At 54.8% G+C, this 23,820-nt stretch overlaps 1 protein-coding gene across 2 annotated transcripts in view; it reads right to left on the minus strand.

Annotated features, from left to right (window-relative positions):
- Positions 1-23,820, minus strand: part of COQ8A (coenzyme Q8A) — a 38,810-nt gene that overhangs the window by 2,968 nt on the left and 12,022 nt on the right. For both annotated transcript variants that reach the window (XM_036918414.2, XM_036918415.2), the window contains 9 exons: positions 14,915-15,100; positions 11,759-12,163; positions 11,459-11,525; positions 4,635-4,709; positions 2,138-2,260; positions 959-1,044; positions 667-807; positions 255-336; positions 74-167 (listed from right to left, as the gene is read on the minus strand). In XM_036918414.2, coding sequence (XP_036774309.2) covers positions 74-167; positions 255-336; positions 667-807; positions 959-1,044; positions 2,138-2,260; positions 4,635-4,709; positions 11,459-11,525; positions 11,759-12,163; positions 14,915-15,091 — 1,250 coding nt within the window. In that variant the 5' untranslated portion in view covers positions 15,092-15,100. The remainder of the gene's footprint in view (positions 1-73; positions 168-254; positions 337-666; positions 808-958; positions 1,045-2,137; positions 2,261-4,634; positions 4,710-11,458; positions 11,526-11,758; positions 12,164-14,914; positions 15,101-23,820) is intronic.

Below are 23,820 nucleotides of genomic sequence, written 5' to 3' on the forward strand. Positions count from 1 at the left end.
TCTCCCCAGTGATAACAGCAGGCAAGGAGCCCCCATCCCACCACTGGGCACAGGAGCCCAGCAGGAGCTACACCTGAACTTCCTGGCACAGGTGGCCTCTCGCTGATAGTCACACTCGAGGGCCAGCTCCCGCCTCAGCACGTCAATCAGGTGCTCAGGGAACAGGCCTGGAGGAGAAGAGAGCATCGAGGTGGGCTGGGGACTCCCAGAGTCCATCCCAAATGCCTGCCCTTGCCCAGCAGCCAGCCTCAGACCTTCCGGAAGCATGTTGCTCATGTTCAGCACAGCCATGAGGTTGTTGACGTCACTGTTGATGCTCTGGGCCACACCGGGGTACTGCAGGGAGCAGAGGGGTCCTGAGGGGTACATACCACCCAGACCCCACACTTCGGGTGTGCCAGTAACCCTGGGCCCATCATGACCTTGTTCAACAGCATCCACCTGCCCTTCCCAACCCCAGTCAGCCCAGCTTGGCCCAAAGCAGGCAGCACCTGGCCCTGTACCTGCCCCACCCAAACCAAACCTGTGGGCAGGTGGCTCCCCACTCAGCAGACCCTCCCGCACAGAGCTGGCCAGACGTGGGACAGAAACAGGAGACACGCGGCTTGTCCTGGGCGAGGAGGGCCCCTCAGCAGGGCCCCCACCAGCCACATACCGGGCGCCTACCTGGATCTTCATGGCCACCTCGCGGCCGCCCTTCATGCGGGCCAGGTGCACCTGCCCAATGGAGGCAGCCGCGAAGGGCCGTTCCTCGAAGTACTCCAGCTTGTCCCGCCAGTTGGGGCCCAGGTCATTGCTAAGCGTTTTCTGGGGGAGGCCGAGGAGAGGCTGTAAGTACAGCCTGGCCACCAGGGTGCCCCAAGAACCATTTCCACCCCCTCCCACAGGGCCCCGGCCGCTGCCCACATGGAGAAGGGGGCTGGGAGGACCCAGGTGCCCCAGGCACCGCCTGCCTCACCGTCATCTGTTTCAGCGGCATGAAGTCGGCGCTCTGCCTCACTCGCTCAAAAATCTTGGCCAGGTGGGGGTTGATGAAAGCGTCATCTGGAAGAAACCAGGAGAGTCAGAGCAGAGGGCTAAGCCTACAGACAGAAGGAGCACAGGAGCAGCATGGCCACCCCGGGAGGGAGGCCAAGATGCTCCTCTGCCCTCACACACTCTGGAAGCCAGGCTGAGACGCCAAGGCACAGCCTGGCGCTGCCCAGCCTCATTCCTACTCCGGGTCTGGGAGCAGTCCCCGCCAGGCACCAGCCCCCGAGGGCACAGGGAGCCCGAGTGCACACACCTGGGCGTCCGCGCCCAGCCCATCGTGCCCCTCACGCTAGTGCCCACCGGAGGGAGGCAACACGGGGCAGCCTGGGCCCCGGCTCCTTGGGCTCCCCTGACAACCTGAGAAGGTGGGCTTCTTAGAAATAACAGGTGTTGAAACAAATTTAGGAAATCAGGTGCAGTTAAAGTTAAAAATGCCCACAATCTGACCACCTGCAGAGAATGAACCTTTCCTGGGCCCTTCCCTGCACTCACAGGTCCAGCCTGCTTCCCTCACCGGCAGCTGCTCACGGCACCTCCCACGCTGTCAGGTGGCTTTCTGGAATGCCCAGCTGGCCCTACTACAAGAAGGCACATACCCTGTACAGAAGCTTCCACCCGCAGCCACTCACCTGACCGCTGCTCACTTGCTTTTGCTTGTCTGTGACTCTGGGGCGCCTTTGATGGAGCTGCTTGAGCAGAGCACCATGGCGGCCCTGCTCCTCTCATGGGACCGCACTGAGCCACCCCCCGCTCAGCCACTGCTGCCTTCCCCAGCCTCCTGCCACAGGCCGGGTGCCCCACGTCCCCAAGCATCATGCTGGAGCAGGCCTGTGAGCTGTCACAGCAGCGCGCCTCAACCAACAGGGCATGGGGGTGGCAGCAACCAGACTCTCGCCCACTTCTGAGATGCCAGGACAATCTCAATGTCTCAGAACACCCAGAAAGACACTGAGGGCTCCTACTTCAGATGCTGTATTTATATACCCTGGTGGTCAATAGCCAGGACTCAAGCAAGAGGAGCCAGTGGGCAGAAGCCCCTGGCGCCCCCTCCCGAGTGGGGCCCGCGCCTGCTGCCGCCCTGGGAGCTGCAGCCTAGCCCACTCACCCTGGATGCTCAGCATCTGGCCCAGCTTGAGCGCGGCCCCGCGCACCTTGCACAGCGTCCTCACAATGCGCTCTGCATTCGCTTCAGATAGGAAGGGGCTGGAATCCAGCACTGCCTTCTTCCCTGTGGGCAGGAGCAAGGTCACCATGGCACCATCCCTCCCTTCTCAGAGTATCTGCAGGCCTCGCCCAGCCCCCTGAGACACACAAGGGAAGAGGAGGAAGGGGGGCAGCTGGTGGAGCCCCTGGAACAGCCGGGCCGAAGCTCCTCTGCCCAGTGCAGGGGTCCAGGGAGCCTGAGGGCAGCCCAGCATCTGCCCAGTCACTCAAAGGACCTGCAGGAAGGCTGAATTCTGCTGCACCAGCCGTGGGGCCAATAGCAGCCCCTCCCTGCTTCAGTCCCCTCCTAACCTCTGGGAGGTCCTAACTTACTGCAGCTTCCCTACGCTGGGTGGGCACGCCTGCTGGGGGCCTCTGTCCCCCTGAGCTCCTCCCACACCCACCTGGCTGGGCCTCCAGCCCTGTAGCCCTGGGGCTTTTCCTGCCCACTGTTCAGATGCCCCTGAGGGCTGCTCCCGACTGTGCCTGGAACTTTCCTCAGCCTGCATCACTCCAGGCTAGGCCCTGCATTCGGGGTACTGAGCCGGGAGCCCAGAGAGGGAACAGGAGAGGTAGCTGGATTGTGACTGCCCTCTGCCCCAGGGCTGTGTCACCTGGCCCAACAGCAGGGCCGGAGTGTAGGGGACCTGAAGGCCCTGGGTCATCAGTTTGCAGGGAAAGCCCTGGAGAGAACCCTGGGGCCGCCCACATAGGGCATGTTAGGCTCACACAGGGGTCCCAGATGGAAAGAGATTTTAGCTCCACAGCCAGGGCCACTCCAGGGTGGCTGGGCTCAGAAGGGTCCCCGGATCACCCTCCTCTTCTTGGGCAGCAGCAGACTAGTCCAGGGAAAGGCAGCCCCCCCCATGCCCACTCTGCCCCAGCCCCTATGGACAGAGGATCTAGGCCTGCGTCCCTAGGGGAAAGTTGGGAGAGGGAGGGCAGCTGGGAGAGAGGGCCCTGCCCCACCCAGGAAGATTTCCTGCCAGGTGACACCCAGAGCAGGCCTGGGCTGACCGCAATGCTCTGAGTTTTGGGGACAGCACCTGGCCCTCTCGGGGTTTCCAGGCCCCTTCCCACAGCTGCCCAGTCCCGAGAGGCTAGAGCTATGTGCCCCTCCTTGTTCTCAGAACATCCTGGGGGAGCCAGGGAGTCCCAGGGGCATGATGGGCATGTCCTCCCAGGGCAGGGATTGGCCAGGCTAGTCAGCACCCTGTAGGCGGAGGGGCTCCAGAGTATACTCAGGAAGCTGGAGCCAGCATGGGGGCTTCCTGGCTCATGCCTGAGCCCAGGTCCTCCTCTCAGGCTGATGGCCCCAAGGCCCCTTGACTCCAAGCCGGGGTCACCACTTGCCGGACAAAGACAGCAGCTGTAACTTTGGAGACAGCCTCGCCTCGCCCCTGTTTGGACGAGGTGGGATGGCAAGCAGCCAGCTCCCAGGAGGCAGGCAGGCTTTGTGCTGGGGAGGGCAGTGTCTCAGCACCCACACCAAAAATACCCTTGCTAAACCCTCTCTCCAGCCCTTTCCAAAGACACACATGGTGCCCTGTGTCCCCTGAACTCAGCCTGTGCGGACAGGCTAGTGCCCTCTCTGGGAGGCCATGTGTCCTCATGAGAGGTTCTTATGGGTGAGAAGCTGCCCAGGGCCCCCCCCATCAGGACCCTGGCCCAGGCTGGCAGCCAGCGCTCCAGAAGCTGCAGTGTGGGACAGTGGGGTACCACTGGGGGTCCCCACAGAAAAGGGCAGGAGGTATCAGATACTGAATGAATTGGTGTCCCCTAACAGGGCAGGAGCAGGGGGTAACCAGCCCCAAACTTCAAATGCATTTCGAGAAATCCTCCAAGCAGACAGCTCTATCTGCCCTGCTCTTCGCAGCCGCCAGGACCACACTGGGAGAAGAGCCCCTGCACCCGCCCAGCCCACCCCTATGCTGGACAGTCTGGAGGCGCAGACGGGCACCCCTGCAGGCAGGGAGCAAGGCCCGAGCTGTCAACCCTCCTTCCCCCACCTCCCACCTCCAGGAGCTGACAGGGCAAGGAGCACCCACAGGTCTGCTCCAGGGACACCTCACCCCCAGCCCAGCAGGCCCAGCACCAGGCCTGTCCAGACCAACAGGTGAAGAGCCCCATGCAACAGGTGCAGAGCAGGGCCAGACGGAGGCTCCTATCGTCAGAGGGTGGGTGTGCAGCCACCAGAGAAGCTACAAGGGGGGGTGTGCTGGGCTGGGCCAGGACAGGGCAGAGGGGCCTCAGGGCTCACCACTCCAGGAGCCCTGTTTACAGGGAAAGCAAGGTGAACAGTGCCCCCGGAGGCCAGCATTCCCAAGAACACAGGAGGGGATGGGGGCTGACAGGCCAATCTCCTGGGGCCCACCCGTCCTGGGCAGGGCTCTGCTCACCTGAGGGGTCCTCAGAGCGGAGGCTCTTCTTGGCGACCTCGGCCAGTGCTCCGAAGCCCAGACCCACAGCCAGGCCTGCAAAGAGAAGGCTGAGGGCATGGGGCTGCCCACTGCCCCTCCACCCACAACGCACAGGTGGCCCCACACAGACACCCACCTAGGCTCCCTCGGGACCCTCACTGACACGCCGACATTTTCAAAAGGGAGGGAAAAGGTAGGAGATACACATCTGCTGTTTTCAGAGAAGAACTGGCTCAAAGTAGGTGCTTCCCATGAAAAAGCTTTGTTTCCCCCCCATGTCACTTCTGCTAATCTGCAGGCTCACTGGACAGGCTAATACACCCCCAAGATAATATACAACTGGGACCACACTGGGAGGACCCAGCAGCCACGGAATGTGGACCAGGAAGGCCAAGGATATCATGTCAACACAGGGCACCCCCTGGGAACGCAGCCACCCCCTTCAAGTCTGTGTGACGAGCCCCACTACTTGGGAATTCTTGGTTCACTACAACTGGGACACGAGGGCATAGGCACCAATATGGTTAACAAAAAGCTGTGGCTGGTGGGAGCTAGATGTGATGGCTGAGTGTCCCCAGGGAAGCCACGGGCACTCACAGGAGCTCACTGCGGGCAGAGGCCCCCATCCAGCCCCCATCTGCAGGCACTGACAGCCTCCAAGTGCAGTGGGGTACCAGGCCTCCCTCCCCGTTTAGCAATCTTCAAAATCAAATTTCATGAACAGGACTCCATGATTCCAGCTGTCCAGGAGGGGCTGGGAGCCCACAGGAGCAGCTAAGACCACATGGAAAGCCGGGGGCCCAGCTCCGGCCCATTTCCTCTACTTTACACAGGGTTCTAGCTGGCAGAAAGGCAGCAGGGCACCCACCAGCAGGGCAAGAGCATGCACATGGCCACAGTAGAGGAGACAGCGAAGATGCAGGGAAGACACCAGAGATGCCAGCTTAGCAGGCCTGGAAGAGGCAGGTCCAGGGAGTGAGGAAGCAAGGCCTGGGGATAGGGGGCAGGACCAGGAGGGGGGCAGAAAGGCCTGGGGATAGGGAGCAGGGCCAGGAGGGGGGCAGCAAGATTTGTGGGGGAAGCGGGGCAGGGCCCGGGGAGGATGGGCAACAGAGCCCTGGGAGGGCAGGGCCTGTTTAACCAGCAAGGAAAACTACACAAGTTCCTCTCTTCCAAAGTGTCCACAGTGATTATGAATTACTTTTATAAAAAATATTATTGAATTTACTGAAAGAGTTAATGAAAAATAAATTTTAAATATCAAAAAAAGATAAGCCAAGTCCTAGAACTGTTTCTGTAATGCATTTCACCACCCCCTGGGCAGCTGTGACGGCAGCGTCACAAGGCCTAAGGGGTGGTGGAGACCCACGTCCCGACAGCGAGGCGCCAGACAGCCACAGAACCATGTTTGCAGCTCACCACTTAGACCATCGCTCCTGTTCAAGATGCTCAGACCAGTGCTGCCCCAAAGAGGCAGAACACCAGCCACATACATAATTTTAGGTTTTCTAGTGGCCAAATTAGCAAGGGCAAAGAGAAGTGTGTGAAACAAATGCTCACCACATATTTTAACTTCATGCATCCAAAATACTGTCACTTCAAGAAGTACTCCATATGAAAACTATTACATTTACATTTTTTGGTACTGCGTCTTCTACCCCCAGAGCAGTTTGGACCAGCCACATGTCAACTGTGGCTGCCAGGTGGGACAGGACAGGACAGCATAAGCCAAGCTCTGGCTCTGTCGTCTGGAAACGCAGAAGGACCTCTTGCTGTGCTAGGATGAGACTCCAGGGCCTGTTTCCCTCTGACCACTCCCTGCCCAGCTGCAGAGGGCCCTGGGCACAGCACTGGGGGCCGAGGCTCTGGTTAAACATTAACTGCTCTGGGCCTGCGCCCTTATCCCTACCCAGCACACTATCTGGCTTAGCAAAGCAAGTGATAACAGGCCATGGTGACCTTCAAACTGTAGCAACCTTCAATATCTCTGTACATATAGATTTTTCTCTGCCTACATCAAGTCCAAAGACAAACCTACGGAAGAGGCAGATGGTGTCAAGGATCATGCAGCCCAGCACTTGCCAGCAGATGCTGCAGCCATGGGATGCTCCCACCATGTCCCTCCTCATGCAACCAGAGGCAGTCCCCCAGCTCCTCCTGCTGGGCCCCCTCAGTCCTCTATCAAACTGTCCTCTGGCCACTTCAAGGCTACTGGATGGGGTGAAAGCTCTCAAAGAGCGAGGACCTATCACTAAACACATCATGGAAAGAACATTCCACACAGGAGGCCTCAGGAAAAGCGCAGTGCCAGCCGCAGTGACAGGTGAAAGGCTCCCCACTGCAGCCCCAGTGCTGAAAGCAGGCCCAGCACACCTGGCAGCTGTCCCCACCCTGGGAGCCCTGGCTCTAGGGAACCAAGAAAAGACTGGACTCCAGTCCCCAGCCACTCTGCTGACAGCAACTCCCAGAACCTTGCTGAGGGGTGGGCAGGGCCCCGCCAGCTCTTCCTTCTCCCAAAACCAGGAGTGCCTAGAGGCAACTCCTAAAGACCAGGGCCTCGGCCTCAGCTCCCCGCTCCTGGTAAGGGCACGGCAGCACCCAGGCTGGCTCACCCTCAGTGTGGCCTGAGGCCTTCCAGCCTGCTTCAGTGCCTGCAGCCCTCAGGCCCGCGCGCCTCCCCACCCGGCCCGCTGGGTAGTCCTAGAGGAAAGCCAGCCACAGCACCTGCTCTGCGGCCCCACAGCCACCATCAGCAGCCTGGCCTCCATCTTCGCTGTGAGAAGGTGCCAGCCTCTTCCAAGAAAGTTCCTGACATTTCTCTCACAAACAGTTTTGTAGTCAAGAAACACAGGACAGCAGCAGACAGCAAGTTTCTCCCAGGAGGCAGGGGCTGCTGGACCAGTTCCCCTGGCTGTGGGCCCGTCTGGGTGATCTGGGAGCCCAGGCCTCAGCCCAAACCCCTGCTCCCTGAAGGCCCTCTGGAGGTCCTCAGAGCCAAGTGGGGCCGTCCCTGGAGCAGCCACTTTCTGTAAGGCTCCTTTGTAAGAAGGCTTGGTGAAAGATGCCTGAGAGCAGGAAGGAGCAAATGTTCCTTGTGGTTCTGGCTTTTCCTGGCCAGAAACCACAGGCATGTTTACAGAATGAGGCTCGAGGGAGTTTCGGTGTGGCAGAAGGGGCAAAGCGATAATAAGGGTCAAACAACCTCACTCACACAGCACCAGCCATGTGCCAGGCACTGTTCTAAGCCCTCTCATTGATTAACACACCTAACAACCTTCTCATCTGATGATAAGATAAGAAAGTCCACAAAGAAAGGCAGTGGGAAGGATATTTTTTTGCTTCAAGATGTTCTTGAATCCTTACTAATTCAGCCTACTTCCTCCACCATCACCTGCACCCTCCACTCAGCCCCCAGCCCCAGCCCCATGGGAGGAGAGGCCTTGGGAGGGCGCTGCAGCCTGCAGCCCAGGAGGAAGAGGGTGGGGACGAAGTTCCCTGGGGAGTGTCGCCCCAGGTTTTCAGACTCAGAAATGTGCAGGTGGGAGAGGGCAGGATCTCACTCAGTCCCAAGGCTGGTCGCACAACAACACAACATGGCTTTAAAGGTCCTAGCATTATCACAGGGAAAATAATCATTTTTATTACATTGAGGTAAGTCTGTAATCTCAAATTATTTTCAGGTTCACATGGAACATTTACCAAAGCACCCCCACTGGAGTCAATGGCAAAACCCCTATTTTTCATAAAGAAAAACCAAGGCAGGGCCCAAGGTCACAAGAAAGCAGAGCTGGAATTATAATCCAGACAGTGTCCTAAAACCCAGTTCTGACCTTTAATGCAATATCTGAGCCTATTTTTCCTATCATTTTTTTAATAAAATCTAATATCCACACACTACCCTGCCCACAGCCATAACATCCCACAGCCAAATTAGATTTAGGACTCCTGCCCCATCTCAGCATCAAAATGAGCCACTCATACTGGAAAACCCCTGCCTTCTACCTCCAAACAGTGAAATGTCCACTGCTGAACTTCCCAGAGAACCTTAACTCCCTGAGATGGAGGGCAATCCTTTTCCTTCCTACCCCAGTGTAAGAATGCTATAAAGTCTGTTAGCCTATTCTTCAAAAACATCTCACCCCTTGAAAGGAAGAAAGGCTAGAAGTGTTTTCTAGGAGAACAAAGTAGAGCAGTGTTACTTTAAACTCTTCAGACAATGACCCACCAGTAAGCATATATTTCATAATGGAATGAACACACATAAAGAGTATGTTTATATCTCTGAAACAAAAATATTTTTGCAATGTGTGCTGTTCTAAGAATCTATGATATTAATTCTGACCCTTTTCTATTTAATTCCATTCTATTTAATTTGGTTTTTAAAGGCTGGTCCTGACCTACTAAATTGATTTCCCACTTACTAAAGGATCATAATCCACAGTATGAAAACCTCTGAGTGAAGTAGAAGGCCCAGAGCTCACCCCTGGGGCCAGAACAGAGCGTTCTTTCCAGACCTGGCTCCTCCTGCCACCTCCAAGCCTGAAACATTAGCTGCCAATTGCTTGGACAACAATTTGGGCAGCTCTGAATCACAGCTGTGGGCAAGCATCCAACACATAGACACCGAGGATGGTTCAGAGCGTCAGGTGGCTGTCAGCAAGGGCTCAAGACACTCTGAAGGTGCAAAGCACCTATAAAAATCAGGGCTTCTCCTCACTCCAATGCAGGCTTCCTCTGGTTGCCTATATTCCCCACTCTTTCAGGGGGACCTTGTACCCTAGTTCTCTGAAGTTGTCTTTTTGTCCTTTGTGACTTCCCCTAAAGCCCTTTCTACTTAAGTGTGTCTTCCTAAGCCCATCCAAGGGGGCCCGACTTTTGCTTGCTTCACCAGGACTTCACGGGTTCCAGTAAATTCTAATTTACCATCACAGCCTTCACGCTCACCACTTTTCCCAAACATCTTCCACAACCCCCACCCTGGCAAAGACTTCCACAAGAGGATTACACCCATTAATAATAAACATTACCCAACTCACCCTCTGTGCAAAGCCCGGAAAGTGTCAAGTCTTCCGGGGAGAAAAGACCAACGGAGTGATTCTCAAATCACTATGCTAGTGGCACCCCAAAGGCTGATGTTCTATGAGGAACTGCTTGAACTGCTAACCCATTCGAGTAAAATAAAGCACTAATTTTTTGCTAAGACTCAGAGAACACTTCATGTTAGATTCTTGAGCAGCTAAGTAGCAGCAGATACCAATTTTTAAGATAGCAATCATGGAAGAAAACTTCAGAGTTGAGAAAATTCCATCGAATTAACCTAGTCATCTCTGTACATTAGGAAGACACCAGCCATCATCCAGTGTGAGAACCAGCTCCCAGAGTACCAGACCATTAGCGAACACAGCCAATCTTGAATGAGGAATAAGACGGGGTTTCCAAAAAAGCAGAGGCAGCAGAGACATGTATGCCGGACAGCATGTGGGAGGGGAGACCAACAAGCCAGCCCAAGAAAAGCAAAGGCAGGCAGGAAGAAACGCGAGACCCCGGGCAGGGAGCCCGCACGACTGCTCAGAGCGTCATGACCAATCAGACCTCTGTTACATACAGCCTTGCAAATAACCACTTGCCCAAGGCTAGTGTGTATGTGAATCAAGTTGCTAAAACTGTAACCTTCATTACTTGTGTTCTCTGGAGAACCTACGAGCACAGGAGGGTTTAAAGGACTGCATCCCAAACCTATGTTAGAGGGCGCCGTCATCCCCATTCCTCCGTCAGAACGCAGTTATCCCCGCCCCTCCGTCAGAGCGCGCCTTCGTACCCATCCGTCAGGGTGCACCGTCTGCCCCATCCCTCCGTCAGGGCGCACCGTCAGCCCCGTCCAGTCAGAGAGCGCCCTCGTCCCCGCCCCTCCGTCAGAGCGCACCGTCATCCCGTCCCTCCGCCAGGGCGCACCGTCAGCCCCGTCCAGTCAGAGCGCACCGTCGGCCCATCCCTCCGTCAGGACGCACCGTCGTCCCCGTCCCTCTGTCAGAGAGCGCCGTTGTCCCTGTCCCAGTCAGAGTGCGCCCTCTTCCTGTCCCTGTTAGAGCATGCATCGTCAGTCCCTGTTAGGGCGGGCCACTGCAAAGGGGACGGTGCTCTAAACAGAAGCATCTCGGTGAGTACATAAGCACTATGAGTACATGACATGGTATCATAAAAGCAGATACAATTGCTATAAACTTTTGCTATAAAATGACCCTTTAACTAGGACAAGAGCACAGGGGCACTGGACACACTGGCTACTCAGCAGCCAAAAATAACAAGGAAGCTCACAATTCTACAGCAGTTCAGGGCCACCGAACCTCGGCATCACTCTGCTGATGCCCTGCAGGCCTGTGGGAATCCAGCAGATGAGTCCCCAGATGGCCGCTCCCTGGGGCACAAACCACTCTGTCTAGATGCTAAACAGCTGGTGAGGAACTTTTGGCCTCAGCCCTGCAGAGGCCTCTAAAGGGCTGAGTGAGGCATCTGGGGGCAGGAGGAAGAAGCTGATGCTGCAGAAATTGCCCCCCAAGCGAGGCCTGAGAAGCACAGCCACAGCTCCCAGCATGGTGAGTGAGGCGGAGCAGAAGCCACTGCTGGATCCTACACCCAAGCAACACCCAGGAGCAGGTAATTCAAGAGCTACAACCTCTCTGGGACTCTCCTGAGTCCCCACCCTCCTACATCTCCATGCAGGCCCCATGGTGGCCCAGCTCCACTCAGCCAGGACTGGAGTGCCAGGGCTGGTGAAGGGGCACAGGGGCACACAGCCACCTTACCTCCAAAGTTGGCCAGCCGCCCAATCCTTGTAACTGGCACCTTCCGCTCCCGAGCCCGCTCACTGAGCTAGAGGGAGAGAAGAGAGCCCAGGGAATCAGCAAATGGGGACAGGACCAAACTTCAGGGGTTCATGTGCCCCCAATATCACTTTTCCACCCCCAAAGCCAGCAGCTCCCTGCCAGCATACTCCACTAAGGGGCCTCCATGTCCCTGAAAACTCAGGACCACAGGAGACCAAAGACCAGCACCCCCATGAGTGGGGACCATCTACCCAATTCCAGGGGCCCTTCTGGACGTACCACCTGCTTATACGGCTTGCTCTCAGGGCGAGCTTTGGCCTGCCGGGCCTTCTCAATATCCTCAGCCGTAAGGCCCCCCATGGGGGTCTGGTCCTGGTGGAAGAGCCTTCGCTGAAGGCCCATGGCAAAGAATGGGCCTCTGGGGTCTACAAAAAGCGTCCCTGTCACCCTGCTCAGAGGGGTGGCAGCATGGAGCCCAGCTTCTCTAAAGGGTCCGCTGGCAACATAGGCAGGAGCCAGGCCCTCACTGCAGGCGTGATCCCAGGGCGGGGGTGGCGAATGGTCAGGGGAGGAAGCTTCAGAGAAATGTGTGGAGGGTCCTGAGGCCTGAGGCTCTGAGAAGTGGAGCTCTGCTTCTGGGTCATCGAAGCTCTGGGGGTAAGGCTCCCCTTGCACATCCTGCCCCTGCAGGGAACAAAGGCCAGAGTGAGAGGAGCAGGAGGCCACCAGTAGCTCCTCCACAGGTCCATCCCTTCTGCACAGGGCAGCACACTACCACTGCTCTGCCCTCCAGCCCTCCAGGCGGGACATCACACACTCCACGGTCCATACAGGCTCCAGAGGCGAGCAGTGCCTTCCAGCCTGAAAGCTAGGAGACCAGGATTCCAGTCCTGCTTCTGTCAGGGCTCCACTCTGCGGTCCCAGGCAAGCCACACAGCCAAGCACCTGCTGGTGGTCTAGCCATGGCCAGAAAGCGACCACCGATCAGGGCAGTGAATTGCTCACCTCAATCAAGACTGAGGTGGGGGCCTCCTGGGCTTTGGGAGGGTGCACCAGGGCACAAGACAGGGGGCTGTGAGCAGTAAAGGCATGGCCAGAGACCCATGACGGGGGCAGCACAGGATGGGGACCCCACCACTGCAGGCCAGCGCCACGCAGTCAGGGCTTCTGCCAGCCAGCCATGAGTGCTTCTTTAAGGGGCTGTCACCAGACTGGTCTGACTGTCCCTAGGATGAGGGAGTCAGGGCAGACAAGGACGGGGACACACCATGTTTCTTTGTAACAGTCGCTGAGACCCAAACTTCAGCCCAGGTTCTTCTTACTTTTGAACCCTGAGTGACTAGCATAAGGTCCTGACCCCTCTGCTACTTCCTCATCTGAAAATAGGGCTCCCCACTGCAGATGGGGCCAGAGAACAGTGCTGAAGAGGCCATAATTAAAGCAGCACCAGCTCCTGAGGTAGGACCCTGGCCTGCGTTCCCTGATGGCTCCGAAATGGCTTCAGCACACACCACACTGCCCACAACTTCTGCAAACCAAGGCCTTCCCACTCTCCACTTCTTAAAACGTTATGAGATCTCTGTGGCATCTTACTACACTGATGGACAGTGACTTCAATGGGGTATAGGGGGACTTGATGATATGGGTGAATGTAGTAACCATATTGCTTTTCATGTGAAACCTTCAATGATACCTTAATAAAACAAAAAAAGATGTTATGAGATCTAAGGAGAAAAGACTTGCCCACAGGGGAGGAAAAGACTGGCTATTACCCTCGTTTCATAAATGGGCCACTGAGGCTGAAAGAACTGCAGCAACCTGGGGAAGGCCCAACAGCTGGCCAATGGCAGAGCAGGGAGCCCAAGGCCGGGCTGGCCCTGCCGGCCACTGAAGCCACCTGGCAGCTCTCTTCTTGGAGCAGAAGTAAACTGAGTTTGGATTCGATGGGCACCTCTCACTGGAGTGAGGGTGTCTGGGGCAGGGGTCCCTCCCTCTACCCCATAACTCCCGAGGCAACCACCTGGCCTGCAAGGGCCGTGACCTGTGATGTGGTTGTGAGGTCCCACAGGCAGCAAATGGGCCTCAGTGGGAGGCCTGCTAAGAATAAATTAACAAACCCTTCGAGTTGCAGGGGGTTGGTTTCTGGGGAATCTGGCCCTCCGTCCCCTCAGAGAGGCAGCACCAACCCAAGTACTCCAGCTGGGAACAGGAGCACCACGGAGGCTGTGGGGCACCACCACTCCCTTTCCTCTCTGAGGAACTATGGGGGGTGGCCTTGCCTCTTTCAGAGACCACAGGCCTGTCCAAGGGGGCAGAGGCACAGAGCGGGAGCCTGGGCAGGGGTCCCCGGCCTCTCAGGGAGGCCTGCCCAGGCCTCGGCACTCCATCCTGGGCAACCTCCCTTCCTGACTGTGTCCCAAGTGAATGTTCAGCAGGAAGGACAGGGCTCCTCAATGGAAAAGGCCGAGTGAGGCAGCCAGGGCCACAGCCCAGTCTTGGCAGAGGGGGGCCAACGGAGTCTCAGACAAGGGAGAGGTTGGGTCCTGTCACTCAATAATCACAGGACTCACATCCAACTGCTTAGTCTCAGTTTCCCTATCTGAGAAAAGGGGTAAGCATGCAGGCCTGGCCCTCCCGGGGCCACAGTAAGGCCTGGATGATATCACGGTGTGAAGACACCTTATCACCACTGGGCCCTTGGAGAGCAGGAGGGGAGGGGCTGAGAATCCTGAAACAGGCCGAGCAGAGGCCCACGGGCTGTGATGGACCCAACTGGACAGCATGCACGTCCTTTGTCCAGAAGGCCAGCCAATCACAGGACAGAAATGGAAGGAGTGAGGTGGCAGGACACCCTCTGCAGTACAACCCCCAACACGCACATGCACCCTTCCCACCCCACCAGCCCCAGGGGCACTGCAGGTCGCTGAGCAGGGCAACAGCATGGCAGGGAACCCTAGGGACAAGGCTGTCTGGACCACAGCACAAAAGGCAGTGTGAGAGATAAGAGGCAGACACTTTTTTCTTTGTGATTCATTTAATTGCCAAAGTTAAAGAGGCCTCTCTTCAGCACCACAGGCTAGACAGGGGGTGTGGCAGCTCTCCAGAGGGCCCTGCAGGATGGGCCGGGTCCCTCCCAGGCTCTGCCCCGTGCCTGACGTAGGTACTTGCTTAGTGCCAGTGAATATGGACCTAACAAGTGCTCTGGCCACACACTCCAGGGCTCCCAGCTCTGGGAAGCTCCTATAACTAAACCTGGAAGCACACGGCAGCCTCACAACCACGAGGCTCCCACCCTGGGGAGGATTTCTCCCGCTCCACACCTCTGCCCCCTTGGACGGGCCCAGTGTCTCCGGAATAGCACACACACATCCCCACCCACCACTGGCTGTCACTGAGAGCTCCCACTGGCCCCTCTCCGCCAGCCCAGTGCCTTACCTGCACCTTATCCCAGACGATGCCCATCTGCTCTGCAGCCGTGGACTGGAGGGCCCTGGCCACCAGGACGAGCTCCCCACTGAGGCCCAAGTGCTGCAGATGGGTTTCCACGGCCGCCTGAGTCAGCTTGACAAGGCCTCGGACCACCATGATGACGTCCCCCAACACGGCAGCCATCCTTCAGGGCTGGAAGACAGCAGGCAAGTAGGGGGTGCTCCACACCTCACATGGGGTATACTCACCCCACTGATGCTCCCCAGACTGGGCAGAAGCGACTGGCCATTTGTTTTTTCACTGGCCTCCCTTTCTGATCCAGGTTGGCCAGAGGAGAGAGACAAAGGCCCAGGGCTCAAGTGGCCCCCAGAGCAGAGACGCTGGGCAGAGTGAACTCCGTGGGTCAGGGCTGTGTTCCCAGCACACCTCACCTGGGCCTCACGGCCACCCTCTGACACACCCTAGCCTACAGTCCCCGGCCCGAGTGGCAGAGCCAGGCCTCAAACCCTGGTGTGCTGTTCAGCCTGGTGCTTCCCTCCAGCCCAACACTGTAGGTTGGGGAGGAGACATCACTCCCAAAGCGGCTTCCTGGAGGACCCCGGAGCCCAGACCCCAGCCCCTCAGAGGCTGCCTGTCCCCAGCCACTCCTGCTGTACCTGATGAAACCCCTGACAGACACCCACAGTCCAGGGGCAGCCAGAGCCCCCTCCCAACCCTCAGGCTCAATTTGCTAAGCCAATGTTCCCAAACAGCAGTCCAGACCACAGCGCAGCCCATTTGGAAAATACCACCCGGCACTGAAACCAGCAACAGGACCCAGATGGAAGGAAGCACCTGGGCCCACTCTGGGCAGGCCTTTCTTGTGAGGCTTGTTTCTCTCGTGTGGGAGCTCTTCTCCCATCTCAGGGTGGGGCGTGGGGGGCAGTCACAGCAGAAAGGGTGCTTCTTAATGTAGGTCAGGGTCAAGAAGCTGCAAGCTCCCCCACCCTCACCCCAGCAGTGCCTGAGGCGTGGGTGAGGGCTGCCCGTCATGTGAGGGCTGCCCATCATGCAAGGGCTTAAGGCCCACGTGGGGCTAGGATGGCCCTGTGGACATATCGGGACTGAAGAAAAATCACAATGGGAAGGAGCAGCCAGACCCTGAACAGCAGGAGGAGTGGGGACGTGCTGAGACTCAGAGGTCTGCCAGACCACCTGGGAGGAGGCTGCAGGAGGTAGCCCAGGCAGGGCGCCCGCGTGAGGCTGAGCAGGGCCAGCAGAGGGACGGCTACACGGGCACCTCCTGGGTGCCACCTTGTCCGCAGGCTGATTAGCAAAGGCAGGTGGGAACGTCAGGCAAGGGTGCTGGCAAGGACCTCTGACCCAACCCAGGACTTCTCAGGATGGCTCCGCCCGTGAGAGGAGCCCTGTCATTCCACCGAGACCTGCAGGGGTCCTAGAGTCATGGCTAGAACCCCTCCCTCACTGGAGCCTGGGGAGCTGGGATGCCCTGCGCAGCCTGCCCTCGGATAACCCTCACGTCCGTATGAGAGCAGGCGCCAGGCCCTGGACTGGGGAGCCTTACACATTCGGCTCTTCATCTCCATAAACAAGCGAGCACCTCCATCTCACAAGGAGAAAACCAAAGCCAGGGAGGTAGTAACTGGCAAAGGCAGATCAGCTCCTGAATGCAGCCCTGGGGTCTGATCTGGTCCCCCTTGCTCTGTGCCCACCACGCCACGATACCTCCCCACCCACCAACTCCAAGGCACCCCTGCAGGGAGAGGGCACCAATTGGGCATTAATGGGCCACCTGCACCTTAGTCAAAGCCAAGAAGGTTCTAGGTGACCATAACCCTGACAGAGACAGGAGATGGGAAAGGGAGCTGGCCCAGCCCACCTGGTGCCATTTCATATCCCAGGCACTGATCTGGGCTCTGTCTGGGCTTTGTGGCAGTAAACAAGGGTGAGCCCCACACACCAAATGCTAGGCATGGGAAGACAGCCCATAATCAGAGCTCAGACAGCTGCCGGTGAGGGCTCAAGAGGCTTCGCAAGGACTCCCCATCATCAGGCCCAGGGGTAGAAGCACCCGACATCAGGGACAGGCAATTTGTTCAGGACACTTGTTGGTGGCCCCAGGATCATCCACCACACCTCACTGTCCCAGGGGTCCCCGGAAACAGGCCTTCCCCTTGCTCTCCTCTAAATCCAATACAGACAAGCGAGGCAGGAGTCTCTCATAGGCCACAAGGCCTGATAATTCCAAAACCTCACCTTACCTGCTGCTATCAAATCATCCTCAGAACTTAAGACCTGTTTATTTCAGACTTTATCAGGCTTAAAACTAATTCTGCCTGAATTTCTCATCCAAGTTACCATAATGATGAACTAAAGTTTCACACCACTGATTTCTTGGCCAATCTTCCCTGGTCTACCTTGACTGGCCCACTGCCCAATGGGCACTCAGATTGGAAACCCCTTCCAGCCCTCCATGCTGCACCCCATCCTAACTCGGAGTCCAGCACCAACTTCTGGTTTCTAAGCATGTCAGCCCCGAGGTCAGGATTATACCTACTTTATAATGATGCTTTTAAGAAAAATTCACAAAAGGAAAAAAGATTGAATTGACCAAAATTTTTTTAATTTCTACATTTAGGAAATATGAGTAGTAATGGTCTTTTCTTGTATTTTCCTGAATTGCATTTTCCTAACCTTTTTAGTTCACATCTCCTACTTTCAAAATAGCAAATACGTAAGTCATCTAAAAAAGTGCACATTAAAAAGTAATTCACTATGCCTTCCTTCCTGCCTAGGCGGTCAGCTGCGCACACCCAGGAACTCCCGATGGACACCAGGTTGGGGAGGAGGATGACTAGGACCAGCTCCTAGTCCTAGGAAGGAAGGCCCCACCCACACAGAAATAACATCATGGAAAGTAGTCTTCCTGCTTACTGTGGGGCAACACTTCCTTTTCTCCAATCAACAGAAGTTACTAATAAACACAGTCTGTCATTTACTAGGTTTACAAGTAGATACAAATTTCAAAACCACAGCCTGTGCCCACAGGCCTTGACAAGTACTATTTATCTGATGTGTAGAGGCCAGACCCAGCCTCCCCACATGCTGCTCTGCTCAGGACATAGTGGCTCACACCCTAATCAACACCAGGTACTTTTCTGCAAAGCAGTATCTACCCTCCAAGGAGCAAAGGGTGGAGAGAGGGAAAACTGCCATAAGGAAGTAGCTTTCCATAACCTTTCTCGACTTCTGGTTTTCAAAACCGGTTTTCACAAATTCTGCTTCTAATGCACCAGAATCCCAGCATGACTCAGAATTCGGCCATCCCAAATTCTGCAGCCAACCCACTCCAGGAATGCACAAGAACCAGGCACTCAGCTACACAGGGAGGCATTTCCATCATGATCTTAAATAAATAAATTCAAAAGCCCCCAATACGTTAAACACACAAATTAACAATCTAATTTGAACCACACTTTCACCTCCAAGTATTAGGGCCCTCACCCAGACGTCTTCATCCTGCTGGTCCTTGAATGGGTTTTGGGGACCTCGCCTAGGAGTACAGGAGTGGAGATTCAGGCTCTCTGCCTACTTGGCAGCGTGTGCCCCACAAGGCCTGGGTGCCCACCCATTCTCCGAGGAGGAGGGGAAATCCGAGTGCCGAACGAGTACGAGTAAAGCAGTGGGAGTGGAGGAACAGACACTCACCTCTGGGGACTACTAGGTACTAGCACCAAAACAAGGGCATGTGGTCATTCCCTGAACACAGGTACACTAGCCTCTCGTCCCAGTGCTGTGGGCTAGTCCCTGCTGGTCCCAGAATGTCCTGCCCTTGGCCTCACACTCCCAGCTGCGGTGGCATGCAGGCACATCTATAATGGGCACAGGCGCCAGGAAGACAGAGGCCCATTGAGGTTGACACACAAGGTCAGGCACAGAGGAGACAGCTGACCGGCAGGACTCTCTGGGAGGCTCACCCCTTCTGGCCCTAAAGTAAACAAAGGCACTGTCTAGAGAGAAAGGGAAGTTGGAGACCACGCGGCTCATCACCCACAGGACAGAGACTGAGGAAGCAGCACCAGACAAGCTGCGGGAGGAAGTGCACAGACCCACCACATTCATGCCAGAGAACAGACTCAGGGGACCAGACCCACACAGCAGCTGGAAGTTAGCTGGGGCATGGGGAACCTTCAAATCCTGTCCCCAAGCGCCAAAACACCCAAAGTAAAGCCTACCTGGCTGGAAAATGAGCTGTGTTCTTACTAAATAAATAGAGCAGGCAGCTCTGATCTGCAGGCCCCCTAGCCTTTCCCACTCAGGACCCGCCTGGGGGAATCTCACTTGGAAGAGGGCACCCATACACACCCCAAGTCCCTTCTTCACAGCTAGATGCACCATCTGTCATTCATCTCTTCTCACCAGGTGACAGCAGCCCAGGACAGTGTGTGAACCTGCTAAGCCATGGTTCGGTCCCCTGTGATGACAAAATGCCACACAGCAGACCAGCTCCCACCTACGCAAAGCCTTGGCATCTATGTCTCTGAAGCCAGCACCCCCTCCAGTCTCTCCCCACCCTGAGCTGCCCCCAAGCCCTGGGTGGGCTGGTGCTAGGGGCCCCAAGTACACTGCTCAGAGGCCCTTTGTCTTGGGGAGTGCACCTGAAGCTCACTGAAAAGCCACCCCAACAGGCTTCATCTGGACGCCTGCCACATGCTTGCCACCCCAAAGCCCCACAGCACACCCTGGCGCCCCCTCCCTGGGTTCCCCATCCTCAGGCATGCAGCCACCACCCACTCCTCTCCAACCCTCCTCACCACCCTAGTCCACTGGATGCTGCCACCTGGGCAACCCAACAGCCCCCAACTGGCCCCCTATGCTCCTACCTGTCTATTCCTCAGACCATTCCTAGGCAGCCTGACTTCTCCGAGATTCCTAAGGGGCTGAAAGACCCAGCGCACCCCTGTCTTGCCAATGGGTTTCAGCCCCGGACAAGTTCGCTATGGATTCAGTGTGACCAAAGAAATGACAGTAAAATGTTCTTGAGGTGAAAGGGTTATACCCAACTTTATTTCCACAGTGGCAGGTCAATCACTAAAATCCCATTCACTCAGAGCGGGTCTGCATGCAGCAAGCTGGTCTCTACCTCTGGGCCAATCTGCCCAGGGCACTGCAACGACTCCAGCCTCTGCTCTCCTGCAGCCATGCCACCATGTCATCCAGAGCACTAGGCAGAGCTTTTTATATACAGTCAATAGCAACATATTGCCCACATGTGTGTAGTGAGCTAGCCGACCAGGGCCAGGTGAGAACTTTCATTTTATCCACAACCCCATATCCCTAGTCTTAGCTTACTCGTTCCCTCCACACTGACCCAGTTCCCTTGCGGGCCTCTGCCCAGGAACACAGCCGGAACATCGCCTCCCCTGGGGAGGCTGCCCCAACACTATCAACTCCAGAAGCCCATCCCAGCCCTACAGCACCCTATATCCTACTGTAGCAGGGACCAAGTTCTAATCTGCCTGTGTAACATCCTCACCTGCCCCAGGCTGTCTGCCAGAGGAGAACAAGGGCCACACCAGTCTTCCCCTCTGATCCCCAGCCTCTAGCACAGTGCCTGCCAGAGCAGGCAGGGAATAAATACTTATTCAATACTTGTGAACTCAGCTGATCTGCAAGGTTCAAGAAAGCCTGCCATTTCTGGGACTGGCTCACACCTGCTTGTACCTTTTAATCTATATACAGAATCAAAATCACCCCCAGGAGCCTGGTCTGAGGCAGGGTTCTCACACTTTACTGGTCATCAGAATCACCTGGGGGACTTGTCACAGCAGATTGCAAGGGACACCATGCCCACTTTCTGTAGGTGTGAGGTGGGGCCTGGAAACCTGCATTGTTAGCAAGCTTCAGGAGTTGCTGCCACTGCTGGTCCTGGGAACTTACCTTGAGAACACACATTCTGGAAGAAGAGGGAGAAGGAAGCTGGGGTGGACCACACTCACGGCCAGGTAGGAAGCCTAAACAGATCCTTTCCTGAGTTTTTCTTGCTATCCCCCCAGCAAAAGTCCGGCTTTGCCCTTAAGTAGAAACCTTCCACCTGTCTCGCCTGGGGGTTTTGGCCTCAGGCAAGATCACTATGGATTCAGTGAGACTGAGAAATTACAACAAAACATTCTTTGGGTAAAAGCATTTATACCCGGCTTCATTCTCACAGGGTAGGTTGAGCGCTAGTATCACGTCCACATCCAGCAGTCTGCTGGTCCCTAATCCATCTCCATCTCTGCCTCCACCCAAAGCACTGGGCAGAGCTCTTTATACAGTGACTCAGTCAATAACAGTTCATTGCTAACAGGTGTGGAAGCATTAGCCTAGCAGTAGGCCAGTTACATCAAGTAGTTCTAGGGTCAGGTGAGGATCCTGGCCATAGGAACTTCCATTTTTCCCACACACCTGTCCCTTCTTTTCCTGTTATTCCCTCAAGAAACTGAAAACAGACATCAGAAATGAATGCACTTAAATGACCCACAGAGTGATGTAGTGACCCACAGAGCCAGCCACCAAGGGACCCTCAAGATGATCCCCGCCAGCACTCTTTGCAAAGGACCGTTTAATCATCTTTGGGAGGCCCTAGGGTAGGGCTCCACAGTGGCCGTCTACCCACTCCAGCCAAGAACATCTTTTTACTTTGGGCAGGAACATTCTCAGCCTGAGTGGGCATTAAAAAGTTGCTGTACGTGCTTAAAATTTTTTTTTTTACTCTAAGACAAAAGAAACACGAGTTGACTGTTTCCTCCAAGGACTCCAAAAAATGTTATGTGTTAAGGAAAACACTCAAAGTTTTGAACCACAAATCCATGAATTTTTGTACATGTGCCCTTTGCCTTGGCCTTTAGAACCACACACCAGGGGCCAATCTCCAAAAGCTGAGGTGACTCCAAGCTTCCGCCTAGCGAGGTCCAGCCTCAGGGTCTTTCAGCAGGTTCAGAAATACACCGTCATCTGCTATCCCGCGGCTGGGAGACAAGCATTTACACAAGAGACAGGCCTCTAGATCAATCCCCGAAGCTGCACATTGCCTCCACAATGCCCCAAGCCTGAACATCTATGGAAAGCCCCCTTCCCCTTCTCCTCCCTAGGCCATCCTGCCTGTTAATGACCCCAGAATCCTACCAAACCTATCAAATTGCATTTCCTTAAAAATGGATGTGTATGATGCAATTTAATTAGTAGTTTAAAACCTACACATGCTTATGTTACACTACAAGAAGATATGTCAAAGAAATAATCAATCTTCCCATGTTTTCTTCCATTTGCTACTTCTATAGCTTTTCTTCTTCCTTCCTAATTACAACCCTTAAGTAGAATTCGTGCCTCATATCGAAATTACCGAGTATCATAATTCTTCCAAGTGGTAAAGATACCTCAAGACAGATGCTGGGCATAGAAGCCACAGGGCATAAATATGCAAAGAAGTAAAAAGCTAACCTTTTCAAACAATATTGCTTCTCTCTCACTTACCAACTTAACATTTCCCTGTATGGCCCCGGAAGATGACTGGTTAGCCAGAGACGGGTAAGATTCCTCAAGGGAGGAACAACCTAAGACAGGCACAGTCGCAGGGGGGCCATCAGGTGAGAAATTGGGGATCAACAGAGGTGAGGCGTAGAACCTCACCCCCCGTTTTGAGAGAAATCTTCTGCATCCGTGGATGTTTTGTTGCCCTTGTCTAGCTTGGATTAATACTTAGTCTATAGGCACACACCTGATCATCTACATTAGCCCTCTTACAGCACTAAACTATGTTTTCTACCTTTATCTTGCATCTACCTACCACTTCAGCATTTTATTAAAAATAATAATAATAATAAGGGAGAAATGTGGGATTCACATATAAATCAAGTATAAAAATCAAATGAATAATATTTGACCTGATTGTTTATAGTTCATGACGTGTGATCAAAACCGAAAGTTTCTGTGATGACTGCCCTTGCACTGTTCACCATGTAAGAACTTATTCACTATGTAAGAACTTGTTCACCATGTAAGAACTTGTTTGTTATGCTTCAGAAGATTGGAGACTGTTGAGAATTAGGCCTGGGGTTGATTAATGATTGTGCATTGAGTCCCCTATACAGAATTTTATTGTTGTTAACAACCATATGATCAATAAATATAAGAGATGCCCTCTCAAAAAAAAAAATGGATGTGCATGATAATTTGGCTACAAACACGTAAATCACAACACTAAGACTGGTCACATAAATGGGTCCTCAATGGCATGTTAGGCAGCCATTTAAAAGGACATCATGAAAGGCATTTACTGACAAATAAGAAAGTTTATTATATATTCCCATGTGAAAAAAAAAACAGGTTATAAAACAGTATGATTCTTCTTTTCAGAGGGGAGGAAGGAAGATGGATGGGAGCGTGGTTTCCTCTGGGTGGTGGGATGATAGAGTTTTTCCTTTCTTCATTTTCTTGATATTTTCAAAACTTTTCTGCAAAGAACCTGGGCTACTTTTATGATAGAAAATAAATTATATAAAAACAATATCAGATATCTGTTTAAAATACATAAGCAAGCACACAAATGTGTAATTTAAAGACACTGCCCCATGGCTGTGAAGTATTTGTCCTGGGCAGAATGACAGAAGGTTAGACGGTGGATCAGAATGCTATAAATAATGCCTCTCCACACCCTTGGTTAGCCACTGTCCTTCATCAGAAGACAACTGCCCTGAACAGCCCGCCAGGAAGGCAGAACGTGGCCATCTTGCTTTGGGGAAACAAGCTCAGCTGCCCTTCCCAGAAAGTGGGGAGAAAATCCACTGGATATAACATAGGCAGGCAGCAGTCTCCTGCTGGCCCCTGCGTTAAAAGACAGAATAATTAGTGGGTATTTCTCCCTCCACCAA

The sequence above is a fragment of the Manis pentadactyla genome, chromosome 9, assembly GCF_030020395.1.
Source record: "Manis pentadactyla isolate mManPen7 chromosome 9, mManPen7.hap1, whole genome shotgun sequence".
In the NCBI taxonomy this organism is placed as follows: domain Eukaryota; kingdom Metazoa; phylum Chordata; class Mammalia; order Pholidota; family Manidae; genus Manis; species Manis pentadactyla.